We start from the raw sequence: 18,992 nt of genomic DNA, 5'->3' as shown, positions 1-18,992 counted from the left end.
AACCAGCTTGGGGGGAAAAGGATGTGAAATGTCAGGAGTATAAAATGGTAGAGAAAACCAAGATTAAGCTGGGAGAAGACTTCAATAACAAGAGGCAAGAATTCTTTGCGGGTTCCTTATTGGTGGTCAACATGGATTAATGTCAGCATAACCTGTTATGCAATTCACTGCATAGGTAGCTGAAGGGATTGCTTAATGGATCATAGTGGTGTTTAATTCTGCTTCTTTTCTAAAACCCTAAGGAAACTTCCACAGATGTAGTTCTAAGTTGGAAATGGTTGATGTGGCAATACTTGATATATTGATCCAACCAATTGTCCAGTTGCAAATATGCGCCTATTCACACCCTTCTTGACTGAATTTTCAAGTACTATCAGCTAAGTAGCAAAGGTTCCATCAAACTTGCGTCAATGTCTCTAGATAGCTAGGCCTTGAATTTTCCCAAGACCAAAATATCTGCACAGACTCCTATGTTTATTTGACATTTACAAAGCATGGGGTATTGGACATTTTGAAGGCACACCATTTAGATGACTGACTAAGTAGATCCCTTCACATTGTGTAGCTTTGTTTTGTATTATTAGTATATTCTCATAAGGAAGTTCATCCATACATTTACAGTTCATTACAAGTTTATCATGACTGTCTATTAAATATATCTGTTCCATGTTGAGTCCTATTTTTCTACCTTCCTACCCTATATTCTCTATATCCAGGTTGTTCTCAAGTCTGCATTTCACATCAGAAGGTCTAAAGGAATTTTATTTTGATTTCCTTTTTAGTGAAAACACTTTACAAATTGCCAACTCATGATATATTCACTTTGAACTTAAAATATCATTTGTTTAAAAAAATGCAATAAAACCTGAAATGTACACTAATATTCATTCTGGAGATTAAAGCTGCCAATGAATTATGCAGCTGGGCCAAGGCTGTCTTGTTCTCAGACTAAATTTATCTCATCGAAAAAGAATTATTCTGACCGGGGTTAAAGAGTGGAGATGGTTAAAGTTTGATTGTGTTTTGTTTCTTTTCTTTAAAAAATATTTGGTTATGGTTCTCTTATGAGCTGGATTTTAAAATGTAAATACTAATGAGGGACTTGATAAGGAGTCCTATTTTCTCTGATTATAAATGTGACAAAGGTTTCTGGAGACTCTTTTTAAAAAAAAAATGTATTATATTTCTTTTCCTTTTCTCTTTCTTTCTTTCTATTTTTTTTTAAAACATGGATCTCTGGCCATCAGGGACCCCGTGCTGAGGCCTAACCTCTCTGACTTACAGAGTAAGCCTCAGTGTAATAGAAGTAAATGCTGCATTTCCTCCGTATATAACATGTCACTTGGGCGAAGTGCTACAGTGTCTCTTTGGTAAAGCTGAAATGCGGATTTCTCAAAAATGTCTTGTTTTCAGTTAATGATATTTTCTGCTTTTCACCAGGTGGTCTCTTTGGGGGTTTGTTCTTGAATTCATTTCTCTGTGCATGCACCAGGCTTTCTATTATTTGTCTATCCAGCAAGCATTTACTGGGTTCTTGTCACACTCAGGCTTGAGCCAAGTGTTCAGGTAATGGTGGCCAAGAAGCCCAGCCATGTCCTGTGGCATTTACCATCTTCAGAGTAAATGGGTGCTCAAGAAACAGAGGAGGGCAAGATGAACACATGCTATGGTAAGGACAATACTGGAGATAAAAAATGAAGTGTTATGGGGAAAGAAAAGAAGGGCCGAGAGTCAGGCTGGCTTTAATCAGACCCATTTGCTTAGCTAGCAGGCCAGGCATGATGTAAGATGCCAGCTCATCCTAATATTGCCTGGCGTGAACCAGCTCTCCCCCAGAGATGGCTCAGTTCATCTTTCTCAAAAGTGAAACCTCACAAGGAAAGGCAACTTCCGGAAATGGCCAAGCCTTCTATCCCTGTTTCAAAACTAGCCCCCAATGACTCACAAAAGCTGAAAGGGAAATTGATCATCAGCTCATTATGACCCCCACAGGGTAAGAGCTTTGAGAAACCCGTGGGCCTGGTAAGAACAGATCCATGGCAGCAAAGAGGGCCATATTAGCAGATGTTGGTGTATTTGCTGGCCCTGGGGATGGCCCTGCATCAGCTGTTGTGAGGGCGTTCGGTTCCCTCTATGCTTGGACCTCCATTCAGAGCAGGATGCATCTGCTGCAGAGCATAGCTGACTTTGGAATCCTAGTCCTGAGTTTGATTTCTATGACCACAGAGCATAAAGTTTGGGTCCTCTGAAAAGACGAAGAAAAAACGCAATGAGATCCTTGACTTTATTTAGCTGTTCTGTCCCATGCAGCCTTGCCTTCCTTGTAAGACGAGCAATCCCACGTTTCAGAGAACTTATGTTACTTCCCCAACTGGGCAAAATAAGGAACAGCTTAGATTCAGGTGTTTTGCCTTCTAGGACGGAATTCTCCTGCTCCATCTGTGGATCCTGAGAGTAGTAGGAGTGGGTCATCCCTGCCCCACTCTCCACAGAAGCTGTACCCTCATTCAGTTATCCTTCATTGCATCTTCTGAAAATAAGACTCATTAATATTGTTCCCCAGAATGTCACAGAAATGAGAAAGGGTCTTCTCAGGCTTTAATCTGTATCTGCTCAACCCATACAATCATTTTATCAAAGTCAAGTTTCTCAAGGTATAGTTTACATATAGTAAAACTCCCCTTCTTAGCATATAGTTCTTCAAGTGTCAACAAATGTGTACAGTGATGTAACAACCACCACCATCAGGACATCAAACAGGTTTATCATTCCAAAAGATTCCCTAGGGTTTGTTTGTAGACCCCAGCCTCAGCCCCGGCAATCGCCAATCTCTTTCCTGACCCTCTAGTTTTGCCTTTTCCAGAATGTCCTATAAATGGAATCATAAGGAAGTAGGCTTTGAGTTTGACTTCTTTCTCTCAGTATAATGAATTTGAGATTCATCCATGCGGTTATGTCTATCAATAGTCCATTCTTTCTTTTATTGCTGAGTAGCATGCTATTGTGGATGCACCACGGTTTGTTTATTCAACAGCTGAAGGATCTTTGTTTTTTTTCCCCCAGTTTTTGCTGATTTTTAAAAAGTTGCAATAAACCCTTGTGTACAGGTGTTTCTGTGAATATACATTTTTAGTCTTCTTGGGTAAATACCTAGGAGTGGTGTTGTTGGGTCGAACACCAAGGGCATATTTAAAGATTTTTCTAGGGGAGATAGTGGACAAAGTTGTAGCTTTGATATTGCATCCTAAGGGTGACACTTCACTTTGTGACCTGATATAGATGGTCTGAGCCTCACTTTTCTGCAACAGAAGAAAGAATAGAATAGTAGCTCCTGCACAGGGTTAACGCACTCATTCTCTTTTTCGTCCCTCGTCCTGGGTTACTGCCTCCTTGCACTAGACTTTTCCTTTTCTTAGCACTTCTGTTTCTATTCCCTGAGCATGCATGTCCTTTTCTACATCTCTGCTGCACTGTTTCCTTTCCTGGAACACTTTGCCACCCACCTTTCTCCTCACCAACTCCTCATCCTCCAGTTGCCCAATGAAATGCCACCTCTTCAAAAAAAGTCTTCCCTCGCCCTTAATCTAAATCCAGCCCCCTGCTATATTTAGTTTCCTTTTTTAAATTTTTGAAACCCTGTTCTTTTCTTTTATAGCATTTACCACAACTGGCCTTATGGAATTAACTGTGCGATTTGTTTTTTAATGGAAATTTTTATTGAGATCATTGTAGAGTCACACACAGTTGTAAGAAATAACTTGAGAGAGTCCATGTACCTTTTACTTTGTTTTCTCCAGTGGTAATATTTGGCAAAACTATAATACAATACCACAACCAGAGTATTGACGTTGATACAATGCTCCAATCTTACTCAGATTTGCCCACTTATACTTGCAATAATGTGTGTGTGTGTGTGTTGGGAGGGGGAGGTGTATTTAGTTCCATGCATTTCTATTGCATGTGTAGATTTGTGGGTCCTCTACCACAGTCAAGATCCAGTACAGTTCCATCCCCAAAGCATTCTTCCCCAGTCCTCTAATAACCATGCCTACCTCCTCTGATCCCCAACACCTGGCAAGCACTAATCTTAAAATTGAGACTCTTCAAAATTGGAACCATATTGTGCATAACCTTTTCGGGTTGACTTTTTTTTTTTTTTTTTTTACTGAGCATTATTCCCTGGAGTTTCATCTAAGCTATCGTGTGTCAATACTTCTTTTAATTGCTGAGTAATATTCCACAGTTTGGACGTGCCACAGTTTATTTAACTGTTTGCCTCTGTGGAAGGACATTTAGACTGATACCTATTTTTAGCTATTATAAATAAAACTGCAGATATTGGTATGAACCTAAGTTTCCATTTCTTTGGGATCAATGCCCAAGAGTAAAATTGTTGGGATGTTAGTTTTATAAGAAACTGATTGATTTTTAAAATCTGTCTCTACCAGTAGACTTTAAGCTCCATCAGTGTAAATAGCCCGAGTTTTGTTTGTTTTTCTGTTTGCTTATTTGTGTGTCTAATCACTATATACTGGGAGCAGTGCATGACCCTCAGAACATAATTCATCACTCTATAAATATTTATATATGAATTAAACAAGGAATGAATGAGTGAATGCATGAATATAGATTTTGGCATGGGGATTAAGTAAAATAATGTATGTAAATCATTTTTAGAATGCTCAACTTGGAAAAACCTCTGCTATTAGGTAAATGTTTTTCACCAGCACCATTAGGAGATACGACTTTGGCTAAGGGGAACATGATCCAACTTCCATGCCTTTCTGCCTTGAACATCACACAATTTTTAGGTGGCTTTACAGTATTTGAGGAGTCTGAGTTCTGGCTTCACTTCATTCCCTTAAGAAAAGCCCATCTCATGATAATGCTCAAAAGTGGCAGGATGAGAATTTGGACATCATACATTAAACAAGATCTTGTCTCCATAGGTTAAGAGTGAAGCTTCATGGCTACTTTCTCTGTTGAAAATGAGCACACTCCATAAGGATAGTAGCCTTTGAAGTGTGAAGATGTGTGGTGCTGAACAGGTTAACCTTGTCCCTGGATTCTCATGGTGGGCACGTGAAATAAATATTGGTGAAGCTGATGGAGATAGCAGAGTACTTAATAGAGAGAGAAAATTAGTAATTCTCATTTGCCTGAGGAAAGTGCAGGTCTTCATAATGTCTTGATCTATGTACAAAGAGCTAGTAAAGACAAGCGGTCCTCATAATAAAAATAGAAATGAGGTTTTCCCGACAAAAATGCCACTGGAATGATGAGCTGTCACACAGGACCTGGAGAGATGAGAAAGAAAGTTCTTTGGTGACTATAATTAGGCTAACATGGAGGGCGGCAAAGCTCAGGAGCTGTGCAGGGATGCTCTGTGCCTCGTTCTAGAATCACCATCACATTATCTCTAAAGAGCTAGGATGGTAAGGAAGTCAAAGCTCATTCCTGGTAGACCGTGCCCCCATTCTGACCACGGTGAGGCTCTGACCTGGCCTGTGATGTGGAGGAGGTGTTTTCACTCTGCACTTTGGAATGCTTGAAGAAAAAAAAATGAGAAGAAGAGGGAGGAGGAAGGAGAGACCTTGTTTCTTATCATGAAAGTACCCTATGTGCATTACAGAAAACTTGGTTAATGCAAGTAGCATGAAAAAAATAATAAAAGTCACCAGTAGTCTCAATTCTACTATTAGCATTCAAGGTGTTTCCTCGAAGCTTTAGAAGTATCTATGTAGACATATCGCTTTAGATTAGAAGGTGACAAACTTAGAAGTAGAGATATAGATATATATTGACTTTACATATATGGGGTCATTCCATATAAATGTGGACTTATATCTTACTCTTCCTCCCACCCCCATTTTATATGCATTTCTCTGCTTTGCAAACTATTCTACCCTAGTTGTATTTCCAAAGTTGGTTGATGCAGTTCCAATGAGGCAGGCAATAAACTGGTTGTTGATATGGTTGTTTGTTTGACCAAAACTCAAATTCAAATTTCAGTATTTTTGCTGAGATCCATTTTTACATGTGCTATGAAAAGGAAAGGGGGAAAGACAGTCACCTAGACTTCCTTTAGGCATTGAGTCAAGGCCTGAGCTTTCTCCACCCTGGCCCAGGTTTCCATGGCCACAGGAAAACCCTGGTGGTTTAAGATGCCCTCAAGGTTCCTAGGAGAGGCAGCATCTACCAGAACCATAGTTTGCAATTTTGTAATCCAGTTTAATTTTTGGAGAAAGAACCAGCTCTCAGAAAACTCTTATACTGATTATTCAACTTTCAAACATTCTGCTTTAAACCCCACTTTTAGAAGTGCATTATGCAATAAAGTAGAAGGTTAGAGGCAAGGAAATCACACTGACTGGAGTTAGGGCTTGAGCATATGGATTTAAATGTCATCTATCTTCTTCTACCCTCAGTTTTCTCATCTGTAAAATGGAAAGGGTCAGATTACCTTCTTACTGGGTTTCTGGGTAAATGAAATGTGACAATGAAGGTAAAATAGTTGGCATAGCACCTATCACACAGTAAGTACTCAATGATTCTTAGCTTTGCTTTTATTTTTTATGACATTTCTTGGAATTATGTGGATCTTGATAGAACAATGGCTCTGAGGAAAAAAAAATATTGGAATGGCTTGACTGTTGAGAAGCGGGGGTTGAGAAAGGAGGGTGGAAGCCTGCTGAGAACCTAAGTGATATTAGAGGAAGTATCAGCACCCTGGAGTTTGGTGTTTTCACTAAAGAGGTCATAAAATATTAACATCCCCCAGCGTTGCCCAGAAGAATAGTGGTGTCAGCTCCTGCTTGCTTACAAGAGAGGCTCCTTAGAGATGTCTGTGGCCCAGTTATAAGGAGGGAAAGTAGGGAGAGGCAAGGTGGTGGCTGTGATTCCAATTGTTTCCTTAGCTGGAAACACTAGAGTTAAGAGAGAAGGGCAAGATAGTGAACTAGCAATGGGCTGCCCTGAAAGAGAAAAAAAAATGGCTGTTTTTTTTTCCAACTAGAGTGATTGGAGCTGTCTTTCCCACAGAGGCCAGTTTGTATTGCCCTATTCTTGTGTTCCCAACCAATAACCATATCACTATCATTAACACCAACACACATCCATCAGCATTACCATCACCACTACCACCAGCATCATCATCATCATCATCATCATCATCATCATCACGACCACCATCACCAGTATGGTCACCACCACCACCATCACCATCTCTATTATTACCAGCACCACTACCACCACCATCATCATCACCATGCATCTGTGAAGCTAACATGCACAGTGGATTTACTAGATGCCAGGAGTTGTACTAACAACTAGTATATATATATATATATATATATATATATATATATATATATATATAATCCAATGTTATTAATTTATGAAAAATGATTTTTTCATTTATAAATTAGGACCCCATGACCCAGGAAGTTTAAGTAACTTCCCAAAAGTCAGCCAGCTGGTACAAAACAGATCCAAGATTAGAAGCTGGACAATCTGCCTCCCAGTCTTTTTGTTGTTGTTGTTTTATTTATTCGTGAAAGACACAGAGAGAGAGAGAGAGAGAGGCAGAGACACAGGCAGAGGAAGAAGCAGGCTCCATGCAGGGAGCCTGACGTGGGTCTCGATCCCAGGACTCCAGGATCACACCCTGGGCCAAAGGCAGGCGCTAAACCGCTGAGCCACCCAGGGATCCCCCAGTCCTTATTATATCCACTGTCCTATTTAAAAAGGCAGTATATGGTTAGATTAAGCTCTGTGGCCCCAGAACATGCCCTTTTAATTCTGTTTTTTTTTTCTGTGAGAAGGAAAACCTATGATCTAAGCCTCACAGTGTCACAAGTCAACCAGTAGTTCTCAAACATGAGCACATTTATACCAGCACCATTTATACCATTATACTCAGTAACCCTTCTTCAAAGAAATTTCCTTAAAATTTCATTTATAATACAGATGAAAGCGGTAGTAGAATAGAGATGCATTTTATAAATGCAAATGTGAAACATTTATTATAAAGCCAATCAGTGAGAAGAATGAGGTTATTTTGATGAACACCAATATTTGGAATTGGGAGTATGGATAACTAATATTGTTTTCAATTAGCATCATAATCCAATTTACTTCAGTGTTTTCATTTGTTGCATAATAGTGAGAAAATGCTGAATCACAAGCTGATATAGAGTTACAAAAGGTAGTTTTCTATACCAGATGACCTAAAACTGTCAGGTTAATCTAGGATATGAACTTCAGCTCCAGCTTTGTTGGTCAGTGTATCTCCTGGATGAGCACCATGCTAGGTACAGCACATACATGCGAGACGTAGGTGATGAGCGACTAAATGAATGAATCAGTCAGTGAGAATGAAATGGATCTCAGGAGTGTGGAAGTGGAAGAGAGTTGTATTGCCATTTCTAAATATTCTCATTTATTTGACCAATATTTAACAAGCATCCACTGCATTAAACTTGGTGGTATTCTCAGGTGACGTGGATGCAACTTTGGGGAGGGAAAATAAAGTTCTCATGGAGCACGTGCATGTCAGTATGCAAAGAATGGAATGGCAGGAAATAATAAATAGACAAGAAACTGACTGTCAACACTGTGGCTGACCCATTTATATGCAGAAAGCTTACATATGCCCCCCCCCCAAGTCCCAGTAGCCTCATGGGTAACATGGTGCTATCAGTATGTACCAGCACTGCCCCTGTGAAGAATAAAGGGAAACACACTTAGGTACTGCCATCCTCATCTACATCTCGACACTGCAAAATGTACAAAGATGCATGTTTCATTCTGGGATTTTTTAATTACGCACTGGGCATTCTTGGATTTGTACACTCATATCATTAAAGCAGTCTCAGCCAAAGAACATATATTTGTAGATGTATTAATATGCACTGGGCATAAGCAATTACAAGACTAGGTATGAGGTGACCAGAATCTGGAAAAAGGGAGATACAGAAAAGAAAGTGCTAGTTATGTAGAAGATAGGAGGTGCAGCACAGGTTAAAGCATTTAATATCATGACCTCAGCAATGGGAGGGGTCAGTGATGCCTTTTGAGCAGAAGATTGATGTGTTTGGTTTTGTCTATTTAAAATTCCCCTATGGAGTCAATGTGGAGTGTGAGTTGGGAAAAACTGAGGCCAGAAGCAAAGGAACCAATTAGGGAAGCACTGGTCTTTTTTTTTTTTTTTTTTTTTAATCTAGCCTAAAGAGAATAATGCGATGCACTGGGACAGGAGTAATGGAAAATCGAGAGAGGTTTCTTAGTTGGAGCTCAGAGAATTAAAAATGATGTGACTTGGGAATCAATTGACTATTCAAAGCAATGGAGGGAGGTGTGAAGGGCAAATGTTGATGTTTCAAGGTTAACTAAATGGAAGGGAGGTGCTTCCATTAACAAGCAGGCAAGTCCACAGAGGAAGAGAAGCATGTGCACGTGTTTTGTCTAGGGGGGATGTTAAGACAGCAACGAGATAGGACCTTTGTCCTGACACATGCAGGAGGCTGTTTGAGGTCCGTGATCATTCCTGAGGAGTAACCCATGAGGAGGGAACAGGGCTGTGGAGGTGAGGAAGATTCTGTGGAGTCTGATTGCTACAAAACCTTCACAGATATGTGCAAAGTAGCATAGCCATGATGTGATGTGGGTGATGTAAGGTGATGACAAACGGGGTACACAAGTTAAGAGACCTACAAAGCACAAGATGACACCAGACAAGATGTTGTAGGTGTATACAAGGTCCAAGTGTACACTCTTGCAGCCTCAGCCCCTTCTTATATAAACTGGAGCGATGAAAACCTACTTTACAATGTTTGGGGAGGTCCAAAAATAAGCATATTGGCCAGAAGCAGTCTCTTTGCATGAGTTACCCTAGTCAGTCCTCAAAAAGTAACAAAATCCTTGATCTGAAATTTTATGAGAAGAATTCAGTTGACAAGGACTAATATAAAAGTTTGTGTTATGGAGAACATAAGAATCCTGCCACGGGAGCACATAGGAAGGTCCAGCCAGGGAAATACACAGTTTTCTCATACGTGCCACTGTGCTCAAAGTGTGTTGAATTATTCTACCTGAAACCAGGTGAAAGAAATGCTTTTCTTTTAAGGTGGACACAGGAAATCATCTGGAAATGGCTTGATACAAACTTGGGTTAGAAGGAACCCACTGAAGGGAACAAAGGCAGCTGATGACAAGCTTTCCAGGAGAAGAAAAATGTGGGACAAAGAGGTGGGAATGAGAATTTGCTCTCTGGTCCCCTCTGGGCAGAGGAAGAAGAGAAAGGAATATGGCAGAGAAAGGCTAGACCCAGGAGAGTTGAATCAAAGTCAATGGTGGTAGGATAACTAACTGACATTTGCATGGATACAATACACACCAGTCTTTCTAGAATTGTGCTTCTAAGATGAGAATATCTTTTCCTATTTAGTCTTCCTTACACTTCTACAGTTTTCTGTCTACTAAACTCAAAAATGCCTTTTATAAGTGGATGTGTTGCAGAATATGATGAGAGGCTGAGAGCTTCATGTATGGGTTCTTGTGATGGAGTCCAAAGACCGGGAATAGAAAACACTGAACTAGCAGGTCAGATGAGGTTGTAGAAGTGTGAGGTGCCCATACATGGAAATTGTGGTTTGGGGACTAAGACTTAGAAACTCAGAGACCGTGTGTTTGGTGAGGTAAGATCTTGAGAACCAGGAAGGTTTTTCTGCTGAGTATCTATGCATTTGCTTCTGATTTTTTCAAATTGACCCAATTTTGAGTCCTGACATCCTTCCTAGTTCAGCACCAACAGCCCTTGAAGGTGTGCTGGTGACGCCAGGGACTGAGGATCCCCGTGGTTGCTCTTGCCTGTGTGCCAAGACAGGACCTTGTGCAGGTTAAGGTCAAAAGGGATGATTCCAGAATTTGAGATGTTAGAGGTGAAGTCACTTCTAGTAGGAGATTCTTAAGGTGACTCATGTTGCATAAAGATAAATATTTCTGAACATTTATGGGGTCAAAGAACCTTGTAACAAGGCTTATTACAGAGGAAAAATAGAATCTTCTGCAGGCTTTGTTTGCCTTCAGATTTGCTCGAGTTCCATCCAGAAAGTCACAACACAGAGAGTGGGTGGGGTGTGGAGGCTTCCCAAAGTAGACCTTCCCACCCACTTGTTCATTAGGAGAAATCACCACTTAGCTGTTTTTGTCTCTGCCGCCTACTGTCCCTTGTCCCACGCTCTTACATTCTGTCCTATGCACTGGAATCAGACTCCCACCCTCTCAAGTGCCAAACACTGCACTCTCCCTTAGCATCACCTCCTGGAACCTATTATTTCAGGAAAACTCCTATGGGAACTTAGGTTATTTGCTTGCTCTGTTATTTTTAAATTTGGGGTTCCATCTGGTGTGTCTTGGGTCTCTCTTGAGGGGTGCCAGTTAGCTGCTTTGATAGAATATTGTCAATATAACTTGCAACTTTTGTCAGAGGTGATAATAGGAAGGTGTTGGCAAATGAACGTGTTTTCTTTTCTTCCTCTTTTTTTAGATGTATGTATGGATGTATGGATGTATTTATTTAGAAGAGCTTAAGGTAGATTGTGAATGGGGTTGGGACTTAATCCTCCTGTAATCAAGGAGGGACTAGAAAGCCAGGGAAGTTTCATACTCTAAAGTTTGGTGGCCAGGAGGACTGATAGATTCCTGAAAGAGGAGATCTTGCAGCTGTGCAGACATAGAATAATGTTCTAGAGCAGTGCTTGCAAGGTTTAGATATTGCAAACAATGATAAATAAAATGTTGGTGATAACAACGATGATTTGGATGAAGTGTCTCTACTACTACGGAACAACATGATGATGGAAAGAATATATTCTGAATTTTCTGTTTTTCAATAGCCCTAATTGTAAACATTGCCCTCATTCCTGATTAGCAGGTCCAAGTGTGCACTCCTGTAGTCTCGGTCCCTTCTTATATAAACTGGAGCAATGAAAACCTACTTTACAACATTTGGGGAGGTCCAAAAAATAAGCATATTTGCCAGAAGCAGTCTCTTTGCATGAGTTACCCTAGTCAGTCCTTAAAAACTATCAAAATCCTTGACCTGAAATTTTATGAGAAGAATTCAGTTGACAAGGACTAATATGAAAGTTTGTGCTCATCTGATGCACTGGCAGGGTTAAATAAATTGTTGTACTCAAGAAGACCAGGGCAGAAAGGTGATGTCTACACATTTTCGTATAAATGCCGTATCATTTGAAAGAATTCTCCAGAAAAAAAAAATACACTTGTAGTTAGTTGTTTCAAAAATAGATTGACTTTGTTGGTGTCGTTTGTGTAATTTTTAGCAAAAAGAAGAGAAATGTCTATGTCATCAACTAGTCAGGGACTGAGAATAAAAGTAATCCATAATAATAGTTGCTAGTGTGTACTGAGTCGTTGCTAGGTAATATGCACCGATCTCAGAACTCATGTGTATTACATTATTTTATCTTTTAACAACTTAATTAGGAAGGCAAAATTATTATCTTTCTCTGTTAGAATGAAACTAAGATTTTAAGAGCTTATAACTCCATAGGTATTTAACAGCAGCCAGCCAAAGGAGCCTAAGACAGAGCTGGGACTCCACACCCAAGCAGTGAGACCCCAAAAAATGTATCCCCCACTGCACAGAAAGGATACTGCATGCCCTCCTATGGGCCAGAAAGAGTTCCCAAATCCTCCATCACAGCTATCCTATTTCAGGTGGCCTTGAATGAATGGGGCTGCAACCACTCTGTCATTGAGGAAAGTAAATAAACTCTGATGATTCTACGAATTCAACTCATCTGACTTTTATTAAGCTCCCTCCTTGGGAAAGGCATGCGACCCTGTGGTGCAGGGAACTAGGAAATGAGCAAGGGGTGAGGAGGAGAGTCATCCAGGCCTAATGAGGGTAGCTGCTCCCTGTTTTCGAGCATCCCCACAAGGGTGAGCATGTATTGTTGATCCTCAGTGTGCCAGATCCCGTGCTCAGAAGCACTTTACATTCATTATCTCGGTGGTTCCCTAATGCTGATCCACAGATTCATCTGACTCCATAATGACATTTTCAACAGACTGCAGCTAAATGAGAAAATTAAGGGCAATTTAGTGAAAATTTTAATAGACCTAAATTTAATCAATTTGAAGGGCTGTCCTTTATTTTGAGATTATGTCCTTCTTACTTTTTGGTATAAAATGCCCTTTCCTTTATGAAATGATGATGATGACAGATGGTGTGTGTGAGTGTGTATTTGTGTGCATGCGTCTGTGTGTGTGTGTGTACTAACTTGGCAAACAATTTTTAAGTTGCTAATTTCATGCAATCTCTCCACCGTTTTTAAATTTTGGTTGTGACAGTCCATGGATGAGGGAAGAAAAGAACTCCAAGACTCGCTGCAATTCTGCAAGGGAGCTATTATTAGTCCCATTTTACAGATGAAAAAACTGGCTAGGGCACAGCCTGGAATGCAGTCAACGTTAAATGTCCTCCAAGCATTTGAACAAGTAGGTGACTCAAAGTGCTTGTGACAGAGATAAGGTTTTCTGCAGACACTTGAATTCTCACCTTCCTGAAGATTGGACTAGGAAGGGGCCCCTATCGAAATGTGGGAGCGAGAATAAAACGAATCCGAGCCACTTCTGGACAGGTCAGGGAGCCCACCCCAGCCCAGATAATGACATTTAAGATCAAGAAGTCCTGCTTTCTGTTTAACCAGAAAGAATCCTTCTTGCTTGGGGCCTGAAAACCCCCATAGAAGATTCTACTTGAGTGAAATGCCTGCTCTTTTGACAGCCTTAGGAAGGGTCTATGAAAGAGACAAAAAAACAAAGTGATTTCTTTTATTCTTTTAAATAGCTGGCAGATTTGAGGGAAGGAAAAAGTTGCAAACACTGTCGTGTGGGTCAAATTAAAACTTGAGCAGTGGCCTTGTGCCTAAGGAACTTTCATTTTGAAGATGCCATTGTTCATCGCTGGCTTTCTGGCACTCTCTGCTCCCTACAGGGGACGTGCGACCATTCAATTAAGGGTCCTTGCAGCTGAAAGGCAGGAGGGTGGCCCTTGAATGGACATGCACTGTATACACCCAAGTGATCCTGAGTGCCCGGGGATTCCTTGTAGAGACAGACAAGTATTCTCTTTCCCCACTTCTCCCATTTATTGATGTAGAGGAATCCTCTGGGGCTAGTGGCATTGATGTGGCTCTTTCCCAGTCTCCGTTGAGATGGAATTCAGATCCAGCATCCCCAGATGCTGCTTGAAAGGCCGGCAGGATTTTGTCATCAAGTGAACAGTGTTTGCAGATACGGCATTACCCTTTGATTTGGGGTCATCGGATGCTCTGTTCCTGATTAACATGCACTGATATTAGCTGTAAAATCTTCCCTGTCTGATCCTTTATGTGGTTGCCGTGGTGGGGGCGTGGGAGGGTGTGCTCGTCTCTGTGTGCCATGCTGTTTGCATGCGCTTGTGCGGGAACGTTCAGGCTTGGCCATCCAGAGAATGGCTCCATATACGTTTGAGGTGGATTTAGAAGGTCTGGATGCCATTGATTCATTGTGCAGACTTCCGGCGTGCCCGGCTGTGAAGACCTCGGTTTAAGGAGAAGTCTGAGCCATTATTACAAAATGGGTCTGCAGGAATCCAGTCACCACTGAGGGTTTACAACTTTGGAGAGAAAAAGGACCGGAAAACCAGTGTTGGCTCAGTGCAGCCGAGAACAGTTATTGGTTCTTTTCAAAATGTATTTGTTTTTCATTAAACCATTCAGATAAGGTCTTATTAAAGTGCCATGTATTATTTATCGTGTTTCTTATGAAGATGAGCTGAAGGGAAAATTCTGTCCTCTTCTTGGGGCATCTGCAAGCTTTTCCAATGCCAGCAAGAAAAAAAAAATGAAGGAAAAGCAGGGTGAACCCCTGTCAGTACAGCAAACTGGAAAGCATGGGAAGGAGAGTGGGGGGGGGGGGTCAAAAGGCAGAGTCTTTGACGTTTTATTCATGTGTGTTTTGTGGAGCGGCTTTCCTTTTGGTTTTGTGGATTGCAAAATAAAATAAATAAATAAAAGACAAGCAGAAAGTAAGAAAGAAGAAAAAAAAAGAGTGAAACAGTTTATTTGTGAATCAGACCTTGTCCAGTGAATGTGATTTGTTAGACAACATATAGCAAGGGTTTTTTGAACTAAACATTGCCCCCCCAAACACACACAGCAGTATAAAATACTAGCCCAACCGCCCCCCCCCCCCAAGCCCCATAGCAACTTCTGCCTCAGGTTAAACATGCCCAGTGTGCCCTCTCCAAATGGATGGAATGTCTGAGTCCCTGGGTGTTGGAAGGACCGGTTTTGCAAAGTGAGTAGAAGGAAACAGCCTGGTCGGGGCCTCTTGTTGGCAGAGCAAAGACTTTAGAGTTATCGATGGTTTTTCAAAACAGAACAACAAAAAAATGGAGCTGTGGAATAATTAATTTCCTTTTCTTCGGAAAGCATTTTGATTAGCCTGCAAAGTGAGTTGTGCCTTTCAAGCTGATGGCTCAGTTGAGAAGCTGTTCTTTGGCTGAGAGTTGTGTCCAGGAGGCTCGTGGAAGGGTCAGTGGGGATGTCCCCCTGAGGCATCCCCTGGTCCTCCCTGAGGTCCTCCCTCCTGGGGCGGGGGGTAGGGAGGCTCTCATCACTCTCGAGGTGTGCTCTACCCTGCAAGCCAATGGCAAGCCCCCAGCCAGGTCTCTTGCAGGGAACCCAAGAATCAAAAAAAGACAATGTTCTGACAGCCTCTCGCTCTGAAAAACAAAAAGAAAATCCAATCACTGGGTCAAAACATATCTCAAAAAATATGGCTACTATTCCTGATCATGATTTTACCGCTGCCAAGAATGTGCTTTTTTTTTTCTTTCTTTTTCCTGTGGGGACCAACGATGCGTTAGAGTCTTAATATTTTCTTTTGATTTGCAGATCACATCCTATTTTATTGCATAAAGACTAACGAAAGCTACTAATGAATAATTATTACTTCATAAAATAAAGGGAAGGGGGAGACCCCTGTGCAAGAGCAGAATGCTAATTTGGCCAACGAGGGCTGGTCAGGCAAGAACAAAATAAAATAAATAAACCGTTGTAATTTGCCCGCTGCAGCCCACGGAGTAATGGCTTATCAGACACGGACTTCCCCACCCTGTGCATTTTTTTTTTTTAATTTGAGAAGAGCAAGGATTCTGAGCCCCTTGCATTCACCCCCGGAGGGCGGGGAGGGGGGGGTTGCTGGCTTGGTAGTTAGTCCAACAGGCTTGACTTCCAGGCCAGCCAGGGCGGTTTCCCCATTCAGCGGCTCGGGCTGCTTGCAGGGCTCCTGATGCCTGCAGAGCCAAGGCTGCACCCCGGAGCCTAGGGGCGCCTCGCCGCCTCGCCTCTCCGCGGGAGGTGAGGGTGGGGGTGAGGGTGGAGGTTCCCCCCCACCCCCCCCGAGCCCACCCCGCCCTGGGGCGCTGCAGCCCCCAGCTCCCCATGCCCCCAGCCCCGGGCGCCGCCGCCGTCTCAGCGCTCTTGCAAGGGGGTGAAAATCCCATTTCTGTGTTTATTTGCCAAAGAGCCGGGCCAGCAGCCCGCCACCCAAATCCGGGAGTCCGGGTCCCAGCTGGGCAATCGCCTTAATTGTGCCCCTGGCCCGGCGCTGGCGCAGGCTGGCGATGTGGGGCGCTCTCTCGCTGCCTCGCCCGCCCCGCGGAGATTCTGTAGCAGACACAATTTGAATTTTGGTGAGTCGTTTTAGAGGGGAGGAAAAAAAAAAGAGAGAGAGAGAGAGAGGGAAAAAAAAAAAAGGCAGAGGGGAGGGGAAAAAAAAAAAAGCAACCCTGCCCCTGGACCCATTTGACAAATGAGGAGGCGCGCAGCATCAGCACCAACGGAGTGAGCCTCAGTGTGAGTCAAATCTCTCTCTCTCTCTCCTTTCTCCCCTCCCTCCCTCTCTCTCCCTCTCTCTCTGGCCCCTAGCTTTCTCCCCCACCCCCCACCCCACCCCCTGCATCTCCAGGAGGGCATCCACCCTCTCCCCCTTCCCTACAAGTTGCCTCTGCCTGTGCTTGTCATCTTCCGGGTTGGGGAGGGGGTCGGGGGTGGGCGCGTGGGGTGGGGGGCACTGTCCACTTTTCGGGGCATCGGAAAGCAGGCCCAACAGGCCGGGGAAAGGGCACAGCCACCGCGGCCCCAAAATAGTTTCCTGGCCCCCTCTCTCCTCTCTCCCTCTCTCTCTCTCTCTCTCCTCTCTCTCGAGTGTCTTAGTTGGAGGCAGATGAACGCCACCATCTAGCAAAACCCGAAGGGAAGGAAGCCAGCGAGGAGGGACTGGCGCGCGCGGGTGCGGCGGGGGGAGGGAGAGCGAGCAGAGGAGGGACGGCCACCGGGTTTTGACTTAGATAATCAGCAGAATTAAAAAGGAGGAAAAAAAAAAAATTGTAGCGACCAGTGCAAAGAGCGGCGTGGTTGCATGCGAGCGTCCCCACTCGTGCTCGGCGGGCGCCAGAGAGACACGATGCAGCATCCTCTGACGGGGGCCACCTGCGTGGCGCTCCCCAACGTGGGCATGTGTCCCCAGCTCTCGTGTGCCTTGACTTTTATGTACTTACAGCAGGTAAGGCGCGCTCTTCCCTCGGTGGCTGCCTCCCGGGCTCGGCGGACTGGGTACGGGCAGCACTGGGCTGTGCCTTTGCACCTTGGGTGGGTGGGTGGGTGGGGAGGGGGCTTGTGCTTTCGGGGGGGGGAGGGGTGGCTCCCTGCGCCCGCGCCCCGCTGGCTTTGCACCTCTCTGCACACTTTGCCCCATTCAGAGCCTGGGTGCCTGGGAGTTTAAAACTGCCTTTTTCTGACTTGCCATCTCTCTGGTTTCTGCGGTCCGGTGGCGGCCTGAGTGTCTAAGACCCTTTGATGCTGAGAGTTTGGATCTGTGTGGAGGCGCTCGCATGCCTGGAGTTTGAATTTAGCTGTTTTAAGAGAGAGTGAGGGGAAAAAATTAAAAAAAAAAAAAAACATGTATGCGTGTGTGTGTGTGTGTGTGTGTGTGCTCAGTATTTTTGTTTTCTTAAGTTTGTCTGGGTTGTGCTTTATTCAGTCCGCTTGGGATCTGAGCCTTTGGGTTTCTGGAGCGTGTCAGCCCTGGAATCTGCCTCCAAACTCGCTGGCCATGCTGTGATGAAGGCAGTGGTTTAGGATGCTGTCTTTGTTGGCATGTGTAAAGGCTTTTTTTTTTTTTTTTCTCCCTTCCCTCCTCCACTCCCCCTTAATGGTCTTATTGAGGGATTCTGTTTGTTTTATTTTCCATTCTGTGTACATGTCGGAATCTTTCATTGTGTCCCTCTCGCTCTTTCTCTGGGTGTTTCCCTTGGACCCTCACTGTCTTTCCCTCTTTACTAGGAGGGCTGCTGCCTAAATCGGTTGCTGGGCTTGGGAAGCAGCCCCACGTCGCCTGGTGAGGGGACGGGTCCAGCTGTCTGTCTCTGGGCAGAGGCTGTCCATGTGAATGGGCAGGGTTAGGAGGATTTTGTCACGAAGGTAGAGTCCTGTTCCCTTCCCAGCATCGCCGTCCTGTTCTGTGAAGAGTTAACCGAGGTTGTAGTCATTTTATCTGTTTTTCGAGGGACCCCCTTTAAGAGTACCATTTGTTAACTGTGTGTGGTTGTAGCTGACAAAACTTCCTTCACAAGTGTTCAGAGGGGCCTCCTTCTCCAAAGACCCCTCAATTTCAGTCTGTGTTGTAGGAATATATGTATTTGTAAGATGCCAAAATTCGGTTTGGAACATTTGGGTAATTTGTTATCAAGTTGGTTGCCTCCAGAGAATGTTTCTAAGGCATATTTTCTGTTTGGAAGTCTTTTGGAGAACAGCCTTTTCTTTTTGTTGTTTGAATATCTTAGTAACAAATTGGTTTATCCTTTTAAATATTGTTTTATTCCATTTCTCATTAAGTAAATTGTGCCAGGAAAC

At 43.2% G+C, this 18,992-nt stretch overlaps 1 protein-coding gene across 13 annotated transcripts in view; it reads left to right on the top strand.

Moving 5' to 3' along the window:
- Positions 1–18,992, top strand: part of RBFOX1 (RNA binding fox-1 homolog 1) — a 2,034,214-nt gene that overhangs the window by 1,651,160 nt on the left and 364,062 nt on the right. Inside the window, exon 1 of one of the 13 annotated variants that reach the window (XM_038540447.1) lies at positions 17,183–17,643. The exons of the other annotated variants lie outside the window; for them this stretch is intronic. Within the exon in view, the coding sequence (XP_038396375.1) occupies positions 17,500–17,643 (144 nt within the window). The 5' untranslated portion in view covers positions 17,183–17,499. Of the gene's footprint in view, positions 1–17,182; positions 17,644–18,992 lie in introns of those variants that run through there. 13 annotated transcript variants of the gene reach the window in all.

The sequence above is a fragment of the Canis lupus genome, chromosome 6 (assembly GCF_011100685.1).
Source record: "Canis lupus familiaris isolate Mischka breed German Shepherd chromosome 6, alternate assembly UU_Cfam_GSD_1.0, whole genome shotgun sequence".
Lineage (NCBI taxonomy): Eukaryota > Metazoa > Chordata > Mammalia > Carnivora > Canidae > Canis > Canis lupus.
This window is presented reverse-complemented; position numbering and strand designations above follow the sequence as displayed.